This window comes from Pteronotus mesoamericanus, unplaced genomic scaffold (genome assembly GCF_021234165.1).
Source record: "Pteronotus mesoamericanus isolate MK-2021 breed Mesoamerican mustached bat unplaced genomic scaffold, CSHL_Meso_final contig_105, whole genome shotgun sequence".
NCBI lineage: Eukaryota > Metazoa > Chordata > Mammalia > Chiroptera > Mormoopidae > Pteronotus > Pteronotus mesoamericanus.
In genome coordinates this window covers 6,279,625-6,301,400 of record NW_026555006.1, presented here as the reverse complement: position 1 = coordinate 6,301,400, position 21,776 = coordinate 6,279,625, and the positions used below count along the sequence as shown (strand labels likewise).

At 34.2% G+C, this 21,776-nt stretch overlaps 1 protein-coding gene across 3 annotated transcripts in view; it reads left to right on the top strand.

The window, feature by feature from the left end:
- USP24 (ubiquitin specific peptidase 24) overlaps positions 1-21,776 on the top strand; it is a 129,209-nt gene that overhangs the window by 51,021 nt on the left and 56,412 nt on the right. For all 3 annotated transcript variants that reach the window (XM_054573686.1, XM_054573693.1, XM_054573678.1), the window contains exons 17-32: positions 2,930-3,037; positions 3,706-3,855; positions 4,700-4,831; positions 5,675-5,786; positions 7,268-7,344; positions 8,255-8,395; positions 8,561-8,614; positions 9,647-9,762; positions 13,594-13,660; positions 13,785-13,895; positions 14,790-14,888; positions 14,979-15,152; positions 17,112-17,197; positions 17,574-17,667; positions 18,591-18,746; positions 21,572-21,669. In XM_054573686.1, the coding sequence (XP_054429661.1) occupies positions 2,930-3,037; positions 3,706-3,855; positions 4,700-4,831; positions 5,675-5,786; positions 7,268-7,344; positions 8,255-8,395; positions 8,561-8,614; positions 9,647-9,762; positions 13,594-13,660; positions 13,785-13,895; positions 14,790-14,888; positions 14,979-15,152; positions 17,112-17,197; positions 17,574-17,667; positions 18,591-18,746; positions 21,572-21,669 (1,775 nt within the window). The remainder of the gene's footprint in view (positions 1-2,929; positions 3,038-3,705; positions 3,856-4,699; positions 4,832-5,674; positions 5,787-7,267; positions 7,345-8,254; positions 8,396-8,560; positions 8,615-9,646; positions 9,763-13,593; positions 13,661-13,784; positions 13,896-14,789; positions 14,889-14,978; positions 15,153-17,111; positions 17,198-17,573; positions 17,668-18,590; positions 18,747-21,571; positions 21,670-21,776) is intronic.

Sequence of the window (21,776 nt, the reverse complement as noted above, 5' to 3'; positions counted from 1 at the left end):
CAGTAATGTGGTTAGCACAGGAGGAAATACTTTTTTAAAAAAATGTTCTCCCATGTAAAAATTTTTACTTTGATTCTAGATAAATTGCTAGGTCTGGGTAAACAAGACAGATGAGCAAGTGGGAATGTTCAGCTTTGAGAAGAGAGAGCTCAAGAAGGAATATGAAAGCTTTCTTCAGGTATTGAGAGGATTGTTATAGAGAAGTTTCATTCAACTCAACTTTTTATGGCTCCTAAGAAGTTGTGGGATGGCATGTTTCAGTGTGATAGGTCAATAATAGAATAGCCTGAAATAGAATGAACTGCCTCCTGAGTTCCTCATTACTAGAAATTCTAAGAGACTAGTCATTTAACAAAAATGATTAAGAGAAATTTAGGCGTAGATTTGCAGGCTTAACTAGTTGACCTCTAAGGCTACATCTAATGTTAAGAGTCTAATTTGGACATACTATTAATTTCTACTTGTGAAACCTCAGCTCCATCTTTAGATATTATCAATTATGTTCATTTTAATTGTTTACTGTAGTCTTTTGCCTCTTTTATGAATGGAGAAGAGTAACTTAAATTTTTCTTGTAGCTTAACAAATGTCATAGATATGATAGAATAAATAATATCTGTCCTATTTGCCATAGATGTGATAGAATAAATAATATCTGCCCTTTAGAAAGCCATATTAGAAATACTTTTCAAATTCCAATTTTATCTTTTCTTTCATTTTGATAGTGAGCTACCTTCAAAGGACAATTTTTAATGTTAAATAAAAATACTCTAATCATAATTGACTTATTTGGTCATAATGATACTTTTTAATATGTCTAATTATTTGCTAAAGGGTTTATATTTTTATCCTTCTGTTTGTCATCCTTTTGGAAGGTATCAGTTTGAGCCTAAGCCTTACAGTTTTAATTGCTGTCATTTTGCAACTTTTGTATTTTAGCAGAAATATTCTAGCTAGTCTTGCAAATAGTTGGCCTTTAATACAGAATGGGGCAAAAAATAGGTTTACAGTTGTGAATATGCAAAACGGTTTAGTGTGGTATTATTGTTTATTAATTATTGTATTATTTATTTGTATTACCACTGTAAACCTACTTTTTCCCACCTTATATATACCTAATTTCTCTAAGATGCTGCTAGATTTAATAAGTTTACAAAGAAGTAAAAATAGAAACATTTTACTTTTACCATACATTTGTTTAGATTTGCATTCAGAGATTGTCTCAGCTTCCTTTTGACCAGTATGTACAGCCTCACTATGGCACAGTACTTTTCATTATTTATCACAGTGTTTTTGACTTCTTTGAAATCTCTAAGACTGACTCTATAATTTTGAGGTATGTTGAAGATTATGGAGTTTTGTGTCCTTGTCCTTCCTCATAAAACTCAAGCTGCTTTTTTATTTCACTAAAATGTGTATCCTACATGTTAAACGACTTCCCTGGAATGAAGGCACAACTTTAGATAGAGGCGTTAAATGCTGAGTGATACAGCACTTCACAAGGTATATGAGTCTATCACACCAAATTCCCCTGGCTTTGAAAAATGCTTTAGTAGTCTGAGACCTCTGGCAGTTTGCTTTGCTTTTAATTGAATTGGCAGGCATGAAAGGCTAGTCAGTTTCACATAGTATAATCTTTTTGACAGCATTTAAGTAATAAATTGGTGATCTAAATTTAAGTTAAAAAACCTTCCTTTGGTAGTTCCTACACAAAATGATAAATAAAATGACAGGTAGATGAACAGAAATTTTTTGTGTACAGCTTAGTTTGCACATACTTAGGTAAGGACAGCTACGTCATAATGTATTTCTCTATCTAGAGGCTAGTAAGTTTCTTTTGACATAGTTGTAAGAAGCATCAATTTCAAAAGTGTTGAAATTTATAAAACCTATATCTTAGAATCCAAGAAATATGGTATTGGCTAATTGATTGGCTAGTCTTCAGGAAAGCCAGTATTGTTTTGGCAGTAGCTCCCTCACATTTACATATTCAGTAATAGGATGTTTTTCTACAAAAGACAGCAAAGTATTTGTCACCCCATAGGGGTATTTATCCTACAGAAAGACTTACAGAAGCAAGACTTTACAAAGAACAAAATTTGGCCTTTAAAATAAATGCTCAGGACTTAAACTTTTTCTCAGTTTTTTTAGACTTCATTGATCAGTTGATTAATAGTATTTAACTTGATATTCTTACAAATTTTATAATGAAATCTCATAGTTCAAAGATGCTATTTATTAAAAAGCCATTCTCTTTAAAGATGAGGATGAGACTTTTCAGATGTGTACTATGAAAATCTGGATTGTCCTGTACCAGTTTCAGTAATAATACCTTTGAAAGTGTTTTGAAAAATAAACTTATATATAAGTTTATACTTATATAAAGTATAAGTATAAAGTGGCTGTAGTAATTAATAAAATGTTTCAACTCAGAAATACAAGCAGATTGTGAGTATTTAATATTTAGACCACTGTCAATGTCTTGATAATATCATTGGTATCTTAATCATATAAGTATAGAAAAACATATTTTTATACCATTTTACTTATCAGCCAGTTTAGTTTATCAAAGTTAAGCTATTGCCATTATTTTATTATGTCAACATGTCCTAGCAGCCTGTGCTACTTAATCTATCCTCTGAAGTTGCTAATTCCTTGTCTGTTTTTTGCTGATGTACCCCTGTACATTTGCTGTCACTTCACACCCACTCCTTTTTGCAGTTCTTGGCCTTAGGAAATTGCATGCAGAATAAGAAATTGAAGACTGAATTATGAATGCATGGAGATAAGCTATAAATGAACAGTGTGAGGAGGAATATAATAGAATGTGCAACAGTGAAGTCTACTTGACTTGGACATTTTTTATAGCTAATAAATTTTGTCTGCCATTTATTTCTAAATTTAATTAATGTAACTTCTTTTCAACCCTAGTCATCTCAGCTTAATAATCCTCAGTTCGTATGGGTGGTACCAGCTTTGCGTCAGCTCCATGAAATCACCCGCTCATTCATAAAACAAACCTATCAAAAGCAAGACAAGGTAAGAGGAGAGACTAGCTATATCTAATTATTATAAAATTATTTCTATAACCTTTTATAATAACATTATTAAGATTGCTGAGTCTTATAGTCACTATTTTAAAAAACATTTTTATGATTATTAATGTAATTCATTTGTATTATTTAATAATTTTGAGTTTAAACATCATTCTGCTTTTATTTCTATGGCACTTCTCTTTTGCTATATCCCTAAATGATTTTATTTTTATTTCATGAATATATTGAAATAAGTAAGCCAGTTTTTAAAAGTTAGAATGGTATTTTTGAAATTTGTTTGAAAAGACTCAAAGACTTATTTTGTATTGCAAAAAGATCAGTGTGATTAAGGAGCTAGAACTTCCTCGAGGTGATAGACTTGGGAAGAAAGATCTTGAAAGTTACAAAAGAAGTCAAATAGTTTTGTTGAAGGAGTTACTTTAAAAAAAAAACCTCTTTTAAAAGCAAAATTTAACAAAGAAATTTATTAATCCCCTAGTAAATGTACATACCAGATTGATTTTATTTAGTTTTATGTAAGAAAGGTGAGTGAAGAAATCATGTGCTTGCTATCACTCACCTAGAACTACATACTAACACGGAGTTTGTATTAAAATGACAAAATAGCTGTAAATTCTCATACCATTTTTGTTTTTTGTTTTTTTTGCCAAGAGCATTATTCAAGACTTGAAGAAGAATTTTGAAATAGTGAAATTGGTAACGGGAAGTTTGATAGCTTGTCATCGACTTGCAGCAGCAGTGGCGGGACCCGGAGGTTTAACTGGTTTGACACTAGTGGATGGCCGATACACTTACCGAGAGGTATTGGCATTGTGTTTTTGTTTCATGATTTGCACATTCATTTGGACTTTTTGCACTTGAACTATTAAAATAATACTTACTGGATGTAACTTTGAAGAGGTGGCATGCGGTATCTTTATAGTGATCGAACAATTTTATTTTTAAATCCTCACCCGAGGATATAGTTATTGCTTTTAGAGAGGGGGGAAGAGAAAGAAGAAATACTGATCAATTGCCTCCTGCACGCACCCTGACCAGGAATCGAACCCGCGACCTAGGTTTATGTACGGACCAGGCAATCAAACCCACAACCTTTTGGTGTACGGAATAACGTTCCAACCAGTTGAGCAACCCAGTTAGGGCAGTGGAACAGTTTTGTATCTTTACTATAATCATTTCAAAATAAAAGTTAAGAAAATTGATATCTGTAGGTAAATTACCTAAGACCCACATATGATAAAGTAATAAAAATAAACATCTTTTCTTTGACTTTGACATGAAATACTGTCAATTCTGTTTATAGGTGTTTTTGTTTTTAAATCAAATGATTAGTAGTAGTATTTTTTTTTTTAAAGTAGGAAAAAAATCTTAATTCACCAGTTGTGAGTTTGTGGTGTTTTACTTTGAGATTGATGAAATTATTTTTATTTATTGTCATCTAAAGTCAGCTAAATTTGTAATAGACTTGACGTAGTTTCTACTCCATTGTACTGTCAACTTATAAACAGATTTCTCACATTTACTTTTGAGAAAGGATTAGGTAGAACTATTTTTTTTATTTTGAAGTTTGAATTTTCTGTTTTGTTTTAATTTTGCCCTTAGGTATGAATGCCTGAAGTTAAGTAATTATCATTTCTTTTTGCAGTATTTAGAGGCCCATCTAAAATTTCTGGCATTTTTCTTGCAAGAAGCTACTCTGTATCTGGGTTGGAATCGTGCCAAGGAAATCTGGGAGTGTCTGGTGACTGGCCAGGATGTTTGTGAATTAGACAGAGAGGTAAGAAAATACTATTGTGGACAAAGCAAAACAGAAGTGGGATTCAATATTTCATGTTCTGTGTGTATCTTACATCTTTGGTTCTAAAAACTTTTCAATTTACTAAGCATACATTTATGTTAGTAGGCCAGGGGAAGTGCTGGAAAAATATTTTTTATATGTATATATCCAAAATATAAATAAAAGTATGAATACTTCAGTAATTTTGATAACCATTCTGTGTAAAACCAAAATCAGCCATTGTAAGTGCAACTAAAGAATTCTCAATATATCTTTTAGTTTCTTTTTCCTGTCACATGAAACTAATTTTAAGTTACCAAGAGAAAACTGAACTCCTGTAATGATGATGTACCCCAGATGCACCAAAGAAGAATGAAGGCCTAGACAGACTTTTAGAACTATAATTAAACAGCTGAAAATAGTTTAAACCAGGAGCTCAACACCTGTTTTGACATTTTCTAGCAGTGAATTACTGTTTTATTCCTCTCATTTTACGGAATAGTATTAATTACTTCATGCGATTGTTGAAAGGACTAAATATGTGATAGTGCTGAGTAAAGTACCTGGCACATAGAAAGGCTTATTAATAAATATTTGTGGGAAAACACAAGTACATATAAAACTCAAAGTACGAATATATATTTTCATTATCTGTGAGAAAGATTGCCGGTAATTTAATGCTTTATTTAGTCCAGAGTTCTAAGCATTTCAGTTGTGAGTGGTATTTTGGTAATATAAGTTTCTGAAGGATTAAAAGTAATTTGTCTTTACTGTCCCAGTTCAGAATATGTATTTTCCTGCCATGCATTTTAGTTATGGGGTCATACTTGTCTTGATCCACAGATGTGTTTTGAGTGGTTTACAAAAGGGCAACATGATCTCGAGAGTGATGTTCAGCAGCAGCTCTTCAAAGAGAAAATTCTTAAATTGGAGTCATATGAAATCACTATGAATGGTAGGAAAAAAGCATAAATTCATTTTTTCAGTTCTTGAAACACTTTTATTCTTTCCTCCTTTCCTTCTACGCTAACATCTCAAAAGCAACTGAACAGTTTGGAATATCTTTGTGATGTTTATATACACAGATAAATTCCTTTTTATATAAATGTTATTTATAATAATTTTTTAATTATATGGCCTGGTAACTCAAATTATCAAACTGTCTTTTCTTGAAGTTACTCAGTACAAAAATGATTCATTTAAATTTATCAAACTATAGAAACCTTTCTTTTAGGTGTTTTTTTTAATTGAAAATTTTTTGAGATATAATTCACATACTATAAAATTCACTTTTTAAAAGTGTATAATTAGTAGGTTTTAGTATATTCACAGAGTTGTGCAACGTTCACCACTTTATAATCCCAGGACATTTTTATCACCCCCAAAGGAAATCCTGTACCCATTAGTACTTGCTCCCTGTTCTACCCTATCCCCAGCCTCCAATCTATTTTCTGTCTCTATGGATTAGCCTAATCTAAACATTTCATATAAAAGGAATTGTGTAATATGTATCTAGCTTTTTCTTTTTTTTTATGCTAAGACATGTTTTCAAGGTTCACCCAAGTCATAGCATGTACGTCATTCCAGTTAGGCCAAATAATATTCCACTGTAAGACTGTACCACATTTTGTTTATCCATTCATCAGTTGATGGATATTTGGGTTGTTACCACTTTTTGGCTATTATTAATCATGCTGCTACAAACATTCATGTACAAGTTTTGTGAATGCAGGTTTCATTTCTCTTGAACACATACCTAGGAATAGAATTGCTGTATAAGATAATTAACATTTAAGGAACTAAACTGTTTTGCAACATGGCTGCATTATTTTATAATCCCACCAGCAAAGTATGAGAATTTCGTTTTCTCCACATCCTCACCAATGCAGACAGTACTTTGTATTTGTTACTTTAGCCATCCTAGTGGGTATAGAATAGTATCCTGTGGTATTGATTTGCATTTCCCTGAAGGTTAATGATATTGACTCTCTATTCATATGCTCATCAGCCATTTGTATATATTCTTTGGAGAAATATCTATTCAAATCTTTTGTCCATTTTTAATTAGATTACTTGTCTTTTATTGTTGAGTTGTAAGAGTTCTTTATATATTCTGCATGCTAGCTCCTTGTTAGAAATATAATTTGCAAATATTTTGTACTGTTCTGTGGGTTGTCTTTTCACTTTTTGGACAGCCATTTGAAGCACAAAAGTTTTTAAGTTTGATTTAGTCCAATTTATCTATTTTTTTCTTTTGTTACTTGTGCTTTTGGTACTATATCTAAGAAACCATTGCCTAATCTGAGGTCTCAAAAATTTGCAGCTATGTTTTATCCTGAGCATTTTCGTTTTAGCACTTGATGTGCTTTGAGTCTTTTCATTGATTATCTGTGTTACTTATAGTGCATGAATTTATCTGACATTCTATAATTTCAGGTTTTAACTTATTTAAGACATTTTTTGAAAATGTGAATCTCTGTGACCATCGATTGAAAAGACAAGGGGCTCAGTTGGTAAGTACATTATTATCAAATCTAGATAATTTAGGTAATCTAGTAAAACTTGATATTCCACAAAAATGTGTTATAATTGAGATAAGATGTGAATTATTCTAAAGAATAGGTATCCTTTGTCTGCCGTTTTTTGCATTGATGACAACTGACTTCCCAAATCCCTCTGCTTCCCATCCATCTGCTTGCCAATGTCTGGGGCAGCCAGCGGCTTCCTGTGGCTAGATGAATACCAAGTAGTGTAGCTCTATTTACCTTCCAATTCCTGGGATCCATCCACATGTTCCTAAAAAAAGTAACAAAGTCTCCACTTCTGGGATCACAGTGGCAGAGATTTGGAGAGAAAAAAATAGGAGCAGACAATGAAGCAGAAAATGATAGAAAGTATATAGCTAATGTTTATATTTACATATGCCCCTTTAAAAAGAAAGGCAAAGAAAACCTCTTCTCCCCCACCCCCCAAGACTGTTTATGACGTGGCTTCCTGAATGATAAGAGTTTTTACAGGATCTTGTAAGCTTTTGGGAAGACCAAATTGAGCTCCAAGGATCAGTAGCTACTTCTAGTGTGACTTCATTTCCTTTTGAAGAAAAGCTCCTGAAGATGGCACCCATCTCATGCCTGCGCTCATCCGGCATCAGTAGTTCTTTAGGGGGGATGTCTAGTGTGGGTGGAGGGGGTATCTGGAAAAAAATCACATCTCTTCTGGTTCCCTTGGACATGGCCCAGTGTTTCTGCTGTTGATTGGTTTTTGTTACAAAGTTACACATTGGTACAGTAATGTTCTCATATAGCTTGGTTTTTGCAGCCTTAATTCATGTTGAACTAAAGAGGTATGAATTTACAATATAAGAGAAAATAATTGTAATTTTCTGACCTTGGTGTACTGTATAATTTGTTTTCTTTTGAGCAGTATGTAGAAAAGCTGGAATTGATAGGAATGGATTTCATTTGGAAAATAGCCATGGAATCACCTGATGAAGAAATTGCAAATGAAGCTATTCAGTTAATCATAAACTACAGTTATATTAATCTAAATCCCAGGTTAAAGAAGGTGGGTATCTACAGGAAAAAATGTACTCAAACACAAAAGGGCAGAAAATTGTATATCTTTTATTTATAGGTTGGTATGCCTGAGAGTTGGCTTCTTTATTTTGACATTTGTCCTTAATAACAGTTAAATGCCAGACTAATTTTAATTTCCATATACCTCTTTTAGGATTCTGTATCGTTACATAAGAAATTCATTGCTGATTGCTATACGAGATTAGAAGTGAGTAACAAATTTTATTTAACCAGTTTCTTAACTAAATGTTTTGAGTTTTTTCCTTTTATAATTTTACATTTTGCGATCATATATAATGTTGATATTTGTGGCTGGATCCTATTGAAGAATTTGTGAATAGTGCCATACTGTAATGTAGGGAACAGACATTTGCTTCAACGCCCCAGTAGAGAAGTATACTTTATAGGAAACTGATTCTTCTCCCACCACCACCCCTCTCCCCAGCTTTACTAACCCCTCTTTAAGGGTATAGGGACCTGTTTCTTCATTTAAGACAGAAAACAGGTCTACTCTACATTCCACATTTATAATAGATTGTTTTTCTCCTTTTTACTTTTTGGTCCAGGAATTTTATACAGGCACCTGCTTCTTTTTCCTATCCGTCCCCATGTTTCACCTAGTTTATATTATAAATGCTATTAAGGCCACAGGAGGACACTGAGGAGGGTGATGTTGGTTGCCTTTGTCCATTAGAAGCCTGCTGTGTAATACTGTCTCACATATAATGCCTCATTTCCAGCATGATGGTTAAAGCATTAAACAATTATTTTCTTTCTTAATTTGTGCTTGTTTTTTATGTCTAACAAAGAATATTCCAAAAACAAAGTGAATTTGCAACTGCCCCCAAATGTTAATAAGTTAAACCTTTTGGTGATGAATCTGTGTAGGATTTCCCAAGTCATGACTTTCCAAATAAGTCTCCATAAAAAACATTTAAAGTATTCAAGTATCCCTAAATGAGGTACTATGTATTACATATATAGAACAGTACCTCTCAGCTGGGGGTTATTTTGTTTCTCACAGATCATTTGGCAATGACTGGAGACCTTTTTGGTTGTCACAGTTAGAGGGGTCCTATTGGCACCTACTGGTAGGTAGGCTGTAAGTAGAGGTCAAGGATGCTCTTAAACATCCTACAATGCCCAGGACAGTTTTCCACAACAAAAATATTTGCACCCCAAAATGTCAGTAGAGCTTAGTTTGAGAAACCCTGATACAGAATTATTTTTTATTTCATAGGCAGCCAGTTCAGCACTTGGTGGTCCTACTCTAACACATGCTGTGACCAGAGCAACAAAAATGCTTACAGCAACTGCCATGCCAACTGTAGCAACATCAGTTCAGTCTCCATATAGGTAAGAGATTGCAGAAGTTACAACAAATATACAATATATAAATATGTGTCCGTTTAAAAAAATAATTGGCCTCTTTTTTTAATATGGAGAGCTCTGAATTTTGATTTCCTCATTTTACTTCATAACTTTTGCAAACAGTCATATCCTGGGAAATTATGTTTCCCATTGTATGTCCCAAATTTGTTTCTCTTTAGAAGATTCGAAGGTCATCATCATAACCACCCAAGGATTGCTCTGCTCCAACCCCTCTACCTAGTAGATAAAGTGTGATTTTTTTTATCCATTTAATTTTTGCTCTGTGTAATAGTAATCTTCTCTATTATGATGGACTAAAGATATAATCATTGCATGAAAATTTATTTTTTTAAGTTTGAAATATGAGATATCTTAGAAACTTTCTCCTTGAATAGTCAAATCCAGGGCATTACTAGCATAAGGAAAATGAAGTGTAAGATGATGATTGATTAAAATTGTACAGTATAATGTAATCATAGTTAAAATATTATTTACTTAAAGTTACTTTTCAAAATAATTTTTAATGAGAACTTTATCCCCAGATATTTGGGGGTTTTTTATTTTATTATTTTCCTCACCCAATGATATGTTTGTATTAATTTTAGAGCGAGGAAAGGGTGGGGAGAAAGAGAAACATCGATCAGTTGCCTCCCGCAATCTAGGTATGTGCCCTAGTAGGAATCGAACCTGTGACCTTTTGTGTACAGGACGATGCTCTAACCAACTGAGCCACGTGGCTAGGGCCAAAATGCTTGCATTAAAACTACACTGGCATTGTCTCTTAATCACAGTGCTGTGTTTTTGTTTTCGAATATTAACAGTGAAATCTGACCTCAGTATTTGCAATAGTTAGTTCTTTGATATAGGAAGTAGAATAGATGAACATTTAGAAATGTTAGATTGAAGTAACTAGAACATTTTTGTGAGGTTTAATGAACCTTTCATTACTGGTAAGCTGCCCCAAATCAATAATACCCAAGAAACGTTGGCAGGTGCTCAGAGAGGCCTCTGCACCTCATTCTGTCTGCCCTCTAGTGATGGTACTTATGCAGTCTTGCTCAACTCCTAGACTGACTTTATGTATGTATGTATGTATGTATTTTTATTTACAATTGGGGATATTCCTTTTCTTTTTAAAGATTTTTAGAAATGGAATCCTTGCTCACAGTCTTTGTTATCTTTTTAAAAATGGGTTGAGTACTGCATAGTGATGCTTTATTAATATGAAAGATGCCAATAAAATTCAACCCTCTAGAACATTTTTTAAATGGCAGAAGGTGATTATAGATTGAACTCCTGAAAAGAACACTTAACATGACTTTTGCATCCCCATATTCTTGGAAGTATATCTCAAGTATACTTTCATTAAAAATGTGTATTAAGAATTCCTAATTATGTACTTAGAAGATGTAATCCAACTCTATGACCTAGGTTCTTAATGATTTATTGTCTGACAAATCAGAATAGAAATGCATTTATGAACTAATAGATTGCTATTTCCATACTTTCACTTCTTTAAATAAGTGTGCTTTTTTTCTTTTTTTTACTAAGTGCTTGTTATCCTAAATCATTTCATAATTGACTACAGAGCAAAACCACTTAATAGTTTTTAAACATTCTTATTATAAACTTTAAACAGAGCTAATAAGAATGTATAGTGTCAAGATTGAATTTGAACGAGGACATTGTTTTTTATCTTATATTACTGGTTTTAAAGAACTTATTAGTGACCATAATTGTTCCCTCTTACGGGGGAGGAGTTATTCTCTCCTGTACAGAGTATTGCTGTGCTGTCTGTGGTTTAATTCACTATTGAGGCATAATTAAAATAGTGCAGTCAACAATTAACGTATAGCACTTAGTTATTTCCTAAACATTTTCCATACGAATACCCAGTTTTGCTGGTTCCTTCTCATAGACTGAAAGAATTTAGAACTCTGTTAAATGTATTTAACGAAACGCCTACTGTGTTTAACCAACTCTTTTCAAAGTAAAATTTCCAGTACTGCCAGTCAAGTGTTAGAAAATGGTAGTACCTCCTTTCAGTATTAGAAATATACCTACTTGAAATACCTAGACCTTCTGGAATAGCAAGTTGTTAAAGGGATTTAGATTTTTTCATCTCTCAATGTGAACATGTAGCGTTCTCTTTAGTAAAATATGGGGCTGTGACTATATAAACTGCTAAATGTTGGAGTCCTATTACAGTCATCTCTTGGTTCCAAGGGAGATTGACTCCAGGACACACACACACATACACACCCCCCAAAATCCAAGGATACTCAAGTCCTTTATATAAAATGGTATAGCATTAACCTATCTTTGCATGTAGGCTACAGTAGGGTATGCCTACATATCACTTCATTTGTGTGGATTCAGTGTAGTGCTCAATTCATAGCAAATTTAAATTTTGTGGGATTTTTAAAAAATAGCTTTGATCCACAGTTGTTGAACCTACAGTGTGAAACACACAGGTATGGAGGGCCAGCTGTATTTCAAATGATAAGTAGGATTTCATATGACTGACCAAAAGAGTCCTCAGGTCTCATTCTCAGAGCCTGTTAGGGCTCCATACTCCCTTGCTGTGTGGTTCCTGTCCCAGAGATGGTTGTGTCTCCTGATAGGTATTGATTTCTTAAGTACTTTCAAAACCCTTAGAATTACAAAGTCTTATATTTTAAGTTTGAACTATATGGCATGTTTACAGATAAACAATTGTTTATTCTTTCTTTCCTCCTTATTCTTAGCCCAATTTAAACAAATAGTAACACAAGAGTCCATCAGTAAATGAGTGGATAAAAAACAGGTGGTTTTATATATATATACACACACACACACACACACACACACACACACACACACACACACAGGAATATGATTTGGCCATAAAAAAAGATTGAAATCTTGTCATCTGCAACAACATTCATGAACCTAGAGGGTATTGTGCTGAGTGAAGTAAGACAGAGAAAGACAATACCATATGATTTCACTTATATGTGAAATCTAAAAATCAGAATAAACGAACAAGCAGCATAGAAACAGACTCATAGATAAAGAGAACATTTTGATGGTTGCCAGATGGGAGGGGAGTTAGGGAAGTGGGTGAAAAAGGTGGAGGGTTTAAGAAGTACAAATTGGTAGTTATAGAATAGTCATGGGGATATAAAGTACAGCGTAATAAATAGAGTCAGTAATATTGTAATGATTATGCATGGTACCAGGTGAGTATTAGTTTTATCCAGATGACCATTTTGTACGTGATGTAAATGAAATGTCTAATCACTGAGTTGTACATCTGAAATTAATACAATATTGTACATCAACTGTAATTGAAAAATAAAAATTATTTTAAAAGAACAACTAGCAACTCGTCTTTGTGGAATATTTCCACATTTATCTTCTAATTTTCAGGCAATTTATAACTTTGCCTGATCTCTCCCGTGTGTTTACAGAATTACGTGGCATATTCTACTTGTAAGATTAGGAGAGTCAAACTTGCTGATTTTTCATTCTTAGTGGATTGATGGACAAATAGATCTGGAGACCCAGGTCCTCTGTGTATGAAACAACTATTTAAAAAGAAGAAGAAAGAAAAGGACAGGAAAGGAAGTATGGGGAGGGCTAGGCTTCTCATTTCATCTGTGCGCTGTAGCCGTGACCTGATTGAGTTACGTCCTCCTTGGGTGAAAGGGAAGTGTAGTCTGCAAATTTCAGCCTTTGACCAGTGAGTGCTAACTGTGATTGGTGAAACAGACTGGAATTGAGCTCAAGTCAGCAATTCAAATATGTTTAAAAGTTTTTTTTTTTAATCCATAGATCCACTAAACTTGTCATCATTGAGAGATTGCTGCTTCTGGCAGAACGCTATGTGATAACTATAGAGGTAAGCCTCTTTTTTTACAGTAATCGAATCATCCATTACTAGATTTAGTGTGTTAGCTATGTATTTTTGAAATGTTTAACAGTGACACTTTGTATGACTTGTTCGACTTACTATATTTTTCAAGGACTTTTACTCTGTTCCACGAACTATTCTACCTCACGGTGCCTCATTTCATGGACATCTTTTAACTCTCAATGTTACTTACGAGTCTACCAAAGATACCTTTACTGTAGAGGTAGGTTTGCATTAAACTCTGTAGCCATTTGCATATTGTCTTATTATTTTCATAACACTATTGATTGCGATATCTGAATGAGTGACTATTCTACTGTAAAAGCTATTAAACAAATTTAGAATAAAGACCTGAAATGACAGGAAACTGATGTGGTATAAACCATAGATAAATATGTAATACAATATCAGGAGCTGGTGGGTATTATTAAGAATAAAGCATGCCCTGGCTGGTGTAGCTCAGTGGATTGAGTGCTGGCCTGTGAACCAAAAGGTTGCCTATTCAATTCCCAGTCAGGTCACATGCCTGGGTTGCGGGCCAGGTCCCCAGTAGGGGCATGTGAGAGGCAACCACACATTGACGTTTCTCTCCCTCTCTCTAAAAATAAATAAATAAAATCTTCAAAAGAAAAAAAAAGAATAAAGCAGAATAAGTTGGTAGAGGTGATAGTTACACATGAAGTATCATTTTAGATGAAGATAGGCAGGGAAGGTTTGAGGTGGTGGCAGCTGAGCACAGACTTAAATGAAGTGACATAGTTAGCCATTTCTGGTGAAGGACGTTCCAAACAAAGGGAGCAGCAGGTACATAGGCCCTGCAGTAGGAATTTGCTTGGCTTGTTCATGACAAGCAAAGGGGCCGTTGTGACAGTGAGAAAGCGAAAGAAAGGACGGAAGGCCTGCTTTGGAAGAAGGGCTTGAGATTTTATTCCACACGTGATGAGGAGGGACTGGAGTAGGGAACAGAACTTAAGCAGAAGGGAAGCCTCCCAAGGGCAAGGATTCTCGTCTTCGGTTTTTGCTCCTCTCAGCTTATACAACAGTGCTCAGTGCACAATAGATGCTTTTTTAATGAACAAGTACATGAGTTACAACAATGTGGAATTTCATTTTACAGGCTCACAGTAATGAAACCATAGGGAGTGTCCGGTGGAAGATAGCCAAGCAGTTGTGCTGTCCTGTGGATAATATACAGATATTTACAAATGATTGTCTGGTAGGTTTAAATAAACTGTGGCCCTTTAGCCTGACAGTACTACTTTCCTAATCCTTTCCCTCTCAATAATTAAGAAACCACTTTTTGCAGCTGACAGTAAATAAAGATCAGAAGCTACTCCACCAGCTGGGCTTTTCTGATGAACAGATCCTGACAGTGAAGACTTCTGGCAGTGGGACCCCATCTGGGAGCTCAGCAGATTCCTCCACCAGCTCCAGCAGCAGCAGCAGTGGGGTGTTTAGTTCATCATACGCCATGGAGCAGGTACTGAGTGATAAATATCTGTTTTAAAACAAAGTTTTAATATCTTTTTACCTTCAGCCCATATAGATTTGGATGATTATGCCCTTTCCTCAGACAAATCCTGACTCTTTAGCACTGTATCACTGAAAAGCAGTGGGCATCACTTGGGAGAAGATACATAATTTATCAGTCTCCTGGACCCAAAAATCTTCTGACTCACTGAATCATTCTGCCTGGCCACTGCTTGCTGCTCCTCTCATACATTCCTCTTCATTGATTCATTAATTTTCCCTCTACTGGGTCATTCCCATTAGCAGTCTCGCACGCTGTGTTATTTTTACCACCTTAAAAAAAAGCTCTCCCTCCCCACCCCCAATTCCACCTTCATTTCCCACCGTAGTCTCTCCTTCCCAGATCATCAAAGCTCCTTGAAAGAATTGTTGAAATTCTTTTGTCACCTTCTTTTCTGATGTTTTTCCAGGTTATCTGTCACTTCCACCTCTCAATTCTCATTTTCTTGACAGTTCAACAGATTTGATAAACATGTGATTACTTTCCCTTGAAATACATTCTTGGCTTTCAGATGTTTTTTTGACCTTTTAATTTAGCATAGCATTGCTATAGATGTCAAAGAACTCTTCAGGGTTAGTATTAGTATTGTGGATTTCTAAAAAATAACTATACAGTAGTTTTATCTAACAAGAACGTAAAAATATCCCATTAAGAATAGTATTGTGATAGTTAATTAGCAACAGAAACAATGTATATAGCATCTTCAAGTTTAATATTTCATATTTATCCTGAATTTATTCAGAATCTTCCCCTGTATAAATACATTCTATAGTGATGCCTAGTTTCTTATTCCTTCTAACCAAAAAATACTTTAATCACATCTGAGTCTCTTCTATGCACTTATATCCAGTTTTGTCTTTTCTTACCTTTAAAAAAAACAGGGTAACTTTTCTCAGCTTGGATTACATACAAGGGGGAGACCCCCAAAAAGTGGAATTATCTTTTAAAGGGCGGGCCCCTTGTAGTACAGGCTTCCCCCACTAGGTGAGTGTTCTAGAAACCCATCTATATCAGTGTACCAGCTGGTGGTGGTGTGAGAGGCTGCATTCAGCTTCAGTGATTTTTGTTTTTGAAGACAGTTTCAGTGCATTTGCCCATTTCATGATAGGTGATTACAAGCACACCTGCCCATATTGCGCTGAGTATACAGCAGTTTTTGACCAAAAACAGGATGACCCTTGTGCTCCACCCTCCCTATTCACCCACTCTCACTCCAAGCAGCTTTTTTTGTTTCCCTGGATGAACAGTTGTCCTCAAAGGTAAGCATGTTGCCACCGTGGAAGAGGTGAAACAAAAAACAGCAGCAGCACTAAAAGGCATCAAAATCGACAAGTTCAAAAACTGTTTTGAGCCTTGGAAAACATCCTAATAGGTGTATTGCATCAAATCGAGAGTACTTTAAAGGTGTTTGAAATTTAAACATGTAAGAATAAATAACACAATTTTTTATAAATAAGTTCCAGTTTTTTTGGGTGCCCTCTCATGTATACCTATGTACCATGTATGAGTGAATGTATGTATATATACTACTTTAATTTTGCTCTTAAGTCACTTACTTACTGCCTTGTTTCATCCTGATGAGCTCTGGTCAGTTTTCAGTGGTGCCCACTCTCCATTTTAGTAATTATACCTGCCTTTGTTTTACATCTCTTCTTCTGCCTGCTGTCTGGCACCTTAGCCTCCCACCAGCAGGTATGAGAAGAGAGCGCAGGTAATAAGCACACTGGAAGGAAGGATCCCTGACTCTGTGTTTTCATGTATTCTTCACTGCAGATGGGCACAGTGCTCCCCTCATGTATCGTGTTTTGTTTTGACTGGTCTTTCAAAACTAATATTTTTTTTATTGGTACAATTGCTTAAAAAATTCTTTTGTAAATTTGTATCTATATTTTGCCTTTTTTCCTTCAGGAGAAATCCCTTCCTGGTGTTGTGATGGCACTCGTATGTAATGTGTTTGACATGCTTTACCAGCTTGCCAATCTAGAGGAGCCAAGGTAAATAAAATCTTTTAAAGCCTTTATTTATTTATTTATTTTAGAGAGAATGGAAGGAAGGGAGAAAGAGAGGGAGAGAAACATCAATGTGCAAGAGAAACAGATTGGTTGCCTCTCACATGCCCCATACTGGGGACCTGGCCTGCAACCCAGGCATATGCCCTGACTGGGAATTGATCCAGCAACTCTGGTTTGCAGACGGGCACTCAGTCCACTCAGCCATGCCAGCTAGGGCCGTAAATATAAATATTTATAAAACATGGAAGAAATTTATAAGAGTTAGAGAACCAAGTGACTTTTCACTTGAAATGTATTTTACCTTACTCTGTATTGAAACTGACTTATCTGAAGAAAATTTAAATTTGAAAAATTTCAGGATAACTCTACGAGTACGAAAGCTTCTGCTTTTGATACCCACTGATCCAGCCATTCAGGAAGCCCTTGATCAACTTGATTCTTTAGGAAGAAAGGTATGAGTGTCTTTATAGTTATTTAACTGACATGGAATTTTATGTCATAATTCAGTGAAAATACAACATGGAATCACATAAACGTCATTTGATATCTTTTCCATAATAATTTTTCTTTTGAAAAACTTTCTCTGTAAATGGAAATCAGAACTTCATTGGTTTTTAAAGTATGTAGAGTCAAAAATGATGTCAAATTTTAAAACTAGAAGAGTCGTTAATATCATCTACTTCTGCTTTCATGTTATATGTTAGGAAACCAAAGCCCAGAGAGATGAAGTGTCTTGTCCAAGATCAGACTGTAGTTCTGATTCTTCTCTCATTATGATTGTGATTATTGCTTATGTTTGAATTGCTTACATAAATGGATTATCTTTTTAATTTTTTTCACTGTTGATATGTAAAGTTGATTTTATTTACTTTTTTAGATTATTGTTCCTTTATGTATGTATTGAAAATGTGATTTATCCATAATGTTGCTTATGTTCTCAGAATAAATTTAGAACAAAGTTGTTAGAATTAAGTTAGGAATTCTATATTTCATTGGTTGATGTTTAGATCATCTCAGCCATGTCTTATTTGACTTACATACTAACTTGAAGGAGAGGAGAACAAATATAATAAAATGTATCACTAGTACTCAGTAAAAAAAGTCTGTTTTAGAGGTACAGACTTTAAAACAAACAAATTAAGACAACCGTGCTGGTGTTGCTTAGAATAGGATTATAATGCTGTTGAGCACTTACAGTTTGTGTGAGAGTTTGATGTCTGGTTAATAATTATAGAGTGATATGGTTTTTTGGGAGTAGCGTTTTTAAAGGGTCATTGGATTATATTACAAAGGAATAAAATATTATAATATGTAAAGATTTTTTTTGTCATTATAAGCCATATATTCCTTTTTATTATTATTCTTTTAAACTTAGAAAACATTGCTGTCTGAAACAAGTTCTCAGTCTTCAAAATCTCCATCCCTCTCTTCAAAGCAACAGCATCAGCCAAGCGCCAGTTCAATTTTAGAAAGTTTGTTTCGATCTTTTGCTCCAGGAATGTCCACCTTCAGAGTGCTTTACAACTTAGAAGTAAGAAACCTAATTTCTTTTCACTTTGTTTTGGCTTGCAGAATCATGTTTGCCGATGACAGAAAATAAGTAAACAGGTTTGATCTGTTAAAAATTAGTTTAAAAGTAGTGCAAAATAGAATATAAATTGAAATATTTTGGTTTTTGCCTTTGTAATTGCTCAATTTTTTCAATTTATAGCTGTGTACATTGTTTTACTTGCAAAATAGCATCTAAATGAATAATTAGGAAGCCTTATCGATTAAAATGCCTCATTACCATCCTCTGCAAGTTTTTGCAAGCATGTATAGTATCCGTTCTTAATCCTAAAACTTGTTATTAAATGCATTTAAAAAAATTTGTAAATATTATAGTTTGTTGACATTAATGAAGCTTTATAAGGAATTTGTCAGGGACATGTTGACATTATTATTTCAAGAATTTAAAAAAAATTGGAAGAATTTGAGCAAAAGAATATTTTTATTATCCTCCCCTCAAAAGTAGCTTTAAAGTTAGTAGTAGATTGAGCTCAGTAAACATTTACTGCAAGTCATTGTGATAGTTAAGAGGTCAGAATTTGCTCCAAGGTCTTATGAATAAGACATAGGGGAGGCTGGATACACTGAGTCTTGAAAGCAAAGCATTAACAAAGCAATGTGGGAAAGTAACCAGGTAGAAACAGTCCTGCTCTTGGAAGGTCAGCAGTCAGACCTTTGTGCCACGTTAAGTTTGGAGAAAATAAAGCCCTAGATGATTCTGCTTTGACCTAGGAAAATATATGTAGGCAGTTAGTTATTTAAGAATTCATATCAATACCTAAGCAGCCTTAATTATCAAATTATTGTTTTCTTGAGTAGATTTTGAGTCATAGTAAAGGTCGTACTTGCTAAAAGGTAACTGCTTGAGCATTTTTTCTGTTTTATTTCATCTGACAACCTAACTGGAATATATAATTTATATTCATTTTTATGGTGCACTTGTTGCTTATATGTTCAAGTTGTCGTACCGTTTCATATTTGCCTTAAAATAATTATTCTTGTCAAAAGACAGATTCAAATGTAGAAAATATTTAGCAAATATTTTTAAAATAAAGCATGTATTTATTTAATGGGGACATTCAAAATAGGTATAATATCCCAAAACAAGATTGCTTAGAACTTTTCAGCCAATTTAAGCCTACACATTTTGACCTTTCCATTGCTGCCAGATTTTTCATGTTCTTTGAATGGTTGTTTCAAAAAAGTTAAGGTATAAATCTTAACACCCACATTTGAGAGCACTTAGAAAAACAAAATGGTGCAACAGTGGGTCTCGCTTGTCATCAGCTACCTAGATGGCATTATCTTAGAACCAAAGGGCTTAATAGGAAAATAACTCCAGTACAATTTTAGGACTTTTAACTGTGAATTCCTTTGGTTGGTTTTCTTTTGCTTTAAACAACAGAAAACATTTGGAAAATAATAACACTCCCAAAAGAACTTATTTTTACTGTTACCTAAAAGGTAAAATTTCTTACATTTTCATCTTTAATTCCTGTTTGCCTACTAAGAAACTTCAAAGTGAATCTTCCAAATACCCATTCCTTTGAAGAAACATTTAATTATCCCCAAATTATTGTCCAGCAAGCATAGAGAGTGTGTGCTTGTGGCTGTCGACACGCGGGAAGGATTAAAACTACAGCGGGTTTCCTCTTTCCCATGCAATGCTTGTAATCCAGAGCTGACAAAACAGATTCCTGAAAAGGAGTTTAGGAAGAAGCATCTTTAAAAATAAAAAAAAGTCACATTAAAAATCTAAGCTCATAAAACCCCCGTAGGTCACAGGAGCAGACTTTTTTTAGAATAGAAAAGGATCTTGAATTGCATGTAGTTTAAAACCTTGGGGAAATTGTGGTAATGAGTTGTTTTATTTAAAAAAACTTTAATCATAATAACTAAATAACAATTGTTTACTGAGTACTTGTTTTGTGCCAGTGCTTATACTAAGCACCTTAAGCTTGTGTTACCTTGTTTAATCCAAATAATCCTCTGGTAAAAGTAATTATGACCCCAGTTTAGCTGATGAGAAAAGGCAAAAGGGAAACTTGCATGCCTGAGGTCTGTCAGCCCTTAAGAGGTAAAATCAGAACATGAACTAGATTTGTAGTCTCATACTATAGTTTAATTATTTATATGAAATAATTCTCTGCCATACCAAAATATTCAATTAAGCTTTCCTTTAGTTAAGTATGACAGTGTTATAAAAAGGGCATGGATATTAAAGTGAGACACATTTGGATTTAAATTCTCATCATGTGACCTTGGATAGGAAGTCACTAAGCCTCTCAGATAGTGGTCTTCACCTATAAAGTAAAATGTATATGCCGTGCATAGTGAGATGAAGAGATAATGCATGTTAAGCACCTCATCTTTTACATAGTACATTGTAGATGCTCAATGAGTAGAAAGAAGTTACGAATCATTAGTTGGGAACTCATGTAGCATTTTTAAGTAAATGGGCTGTTTTATAAAACTTAATTTGTATAGTTTTTCAAGAACATATCTAGCATACCATACGTTATATCTATTCTTATCTAAGCCTGAGAGACTGAGACAGTCACATTTGCTGGTTTCATGAAAAGAACACATCAGCTTTCTTCAAAACAGATTTTTCTAGCTGGGTAAATAGAACTTGGGAAATTTGATTATTTAATTGTGAAACATGAGCCTCCTCATATTTCTGGGAGGAAAAACAGCATGCAGCATTTAAAGAGATCGTGACTTGAGTTACCTGATTATTTTATTTAGTAAAGGAATAATTTCTTCTGGAAATGTTGGGGTGATTAATTGTGCTTATCTGTTTCCAAGGTTCTAAGCTCCAAACTCATGCCAACAGCTGATGATGACATGGCAAGAAGCTGTGCAAAATCCTTCTGTGAGAACTTCCTCAAAGCAGGAGGTTTGAGGTTAGCATTTCAATAGTTCCTGAATTGCAGGAAATGATTTTATTATTTTGATTAACTTCTTTTGCCAAGCCTCATTTATTCCTACAAGGTGTTATGTGAAGCATTAT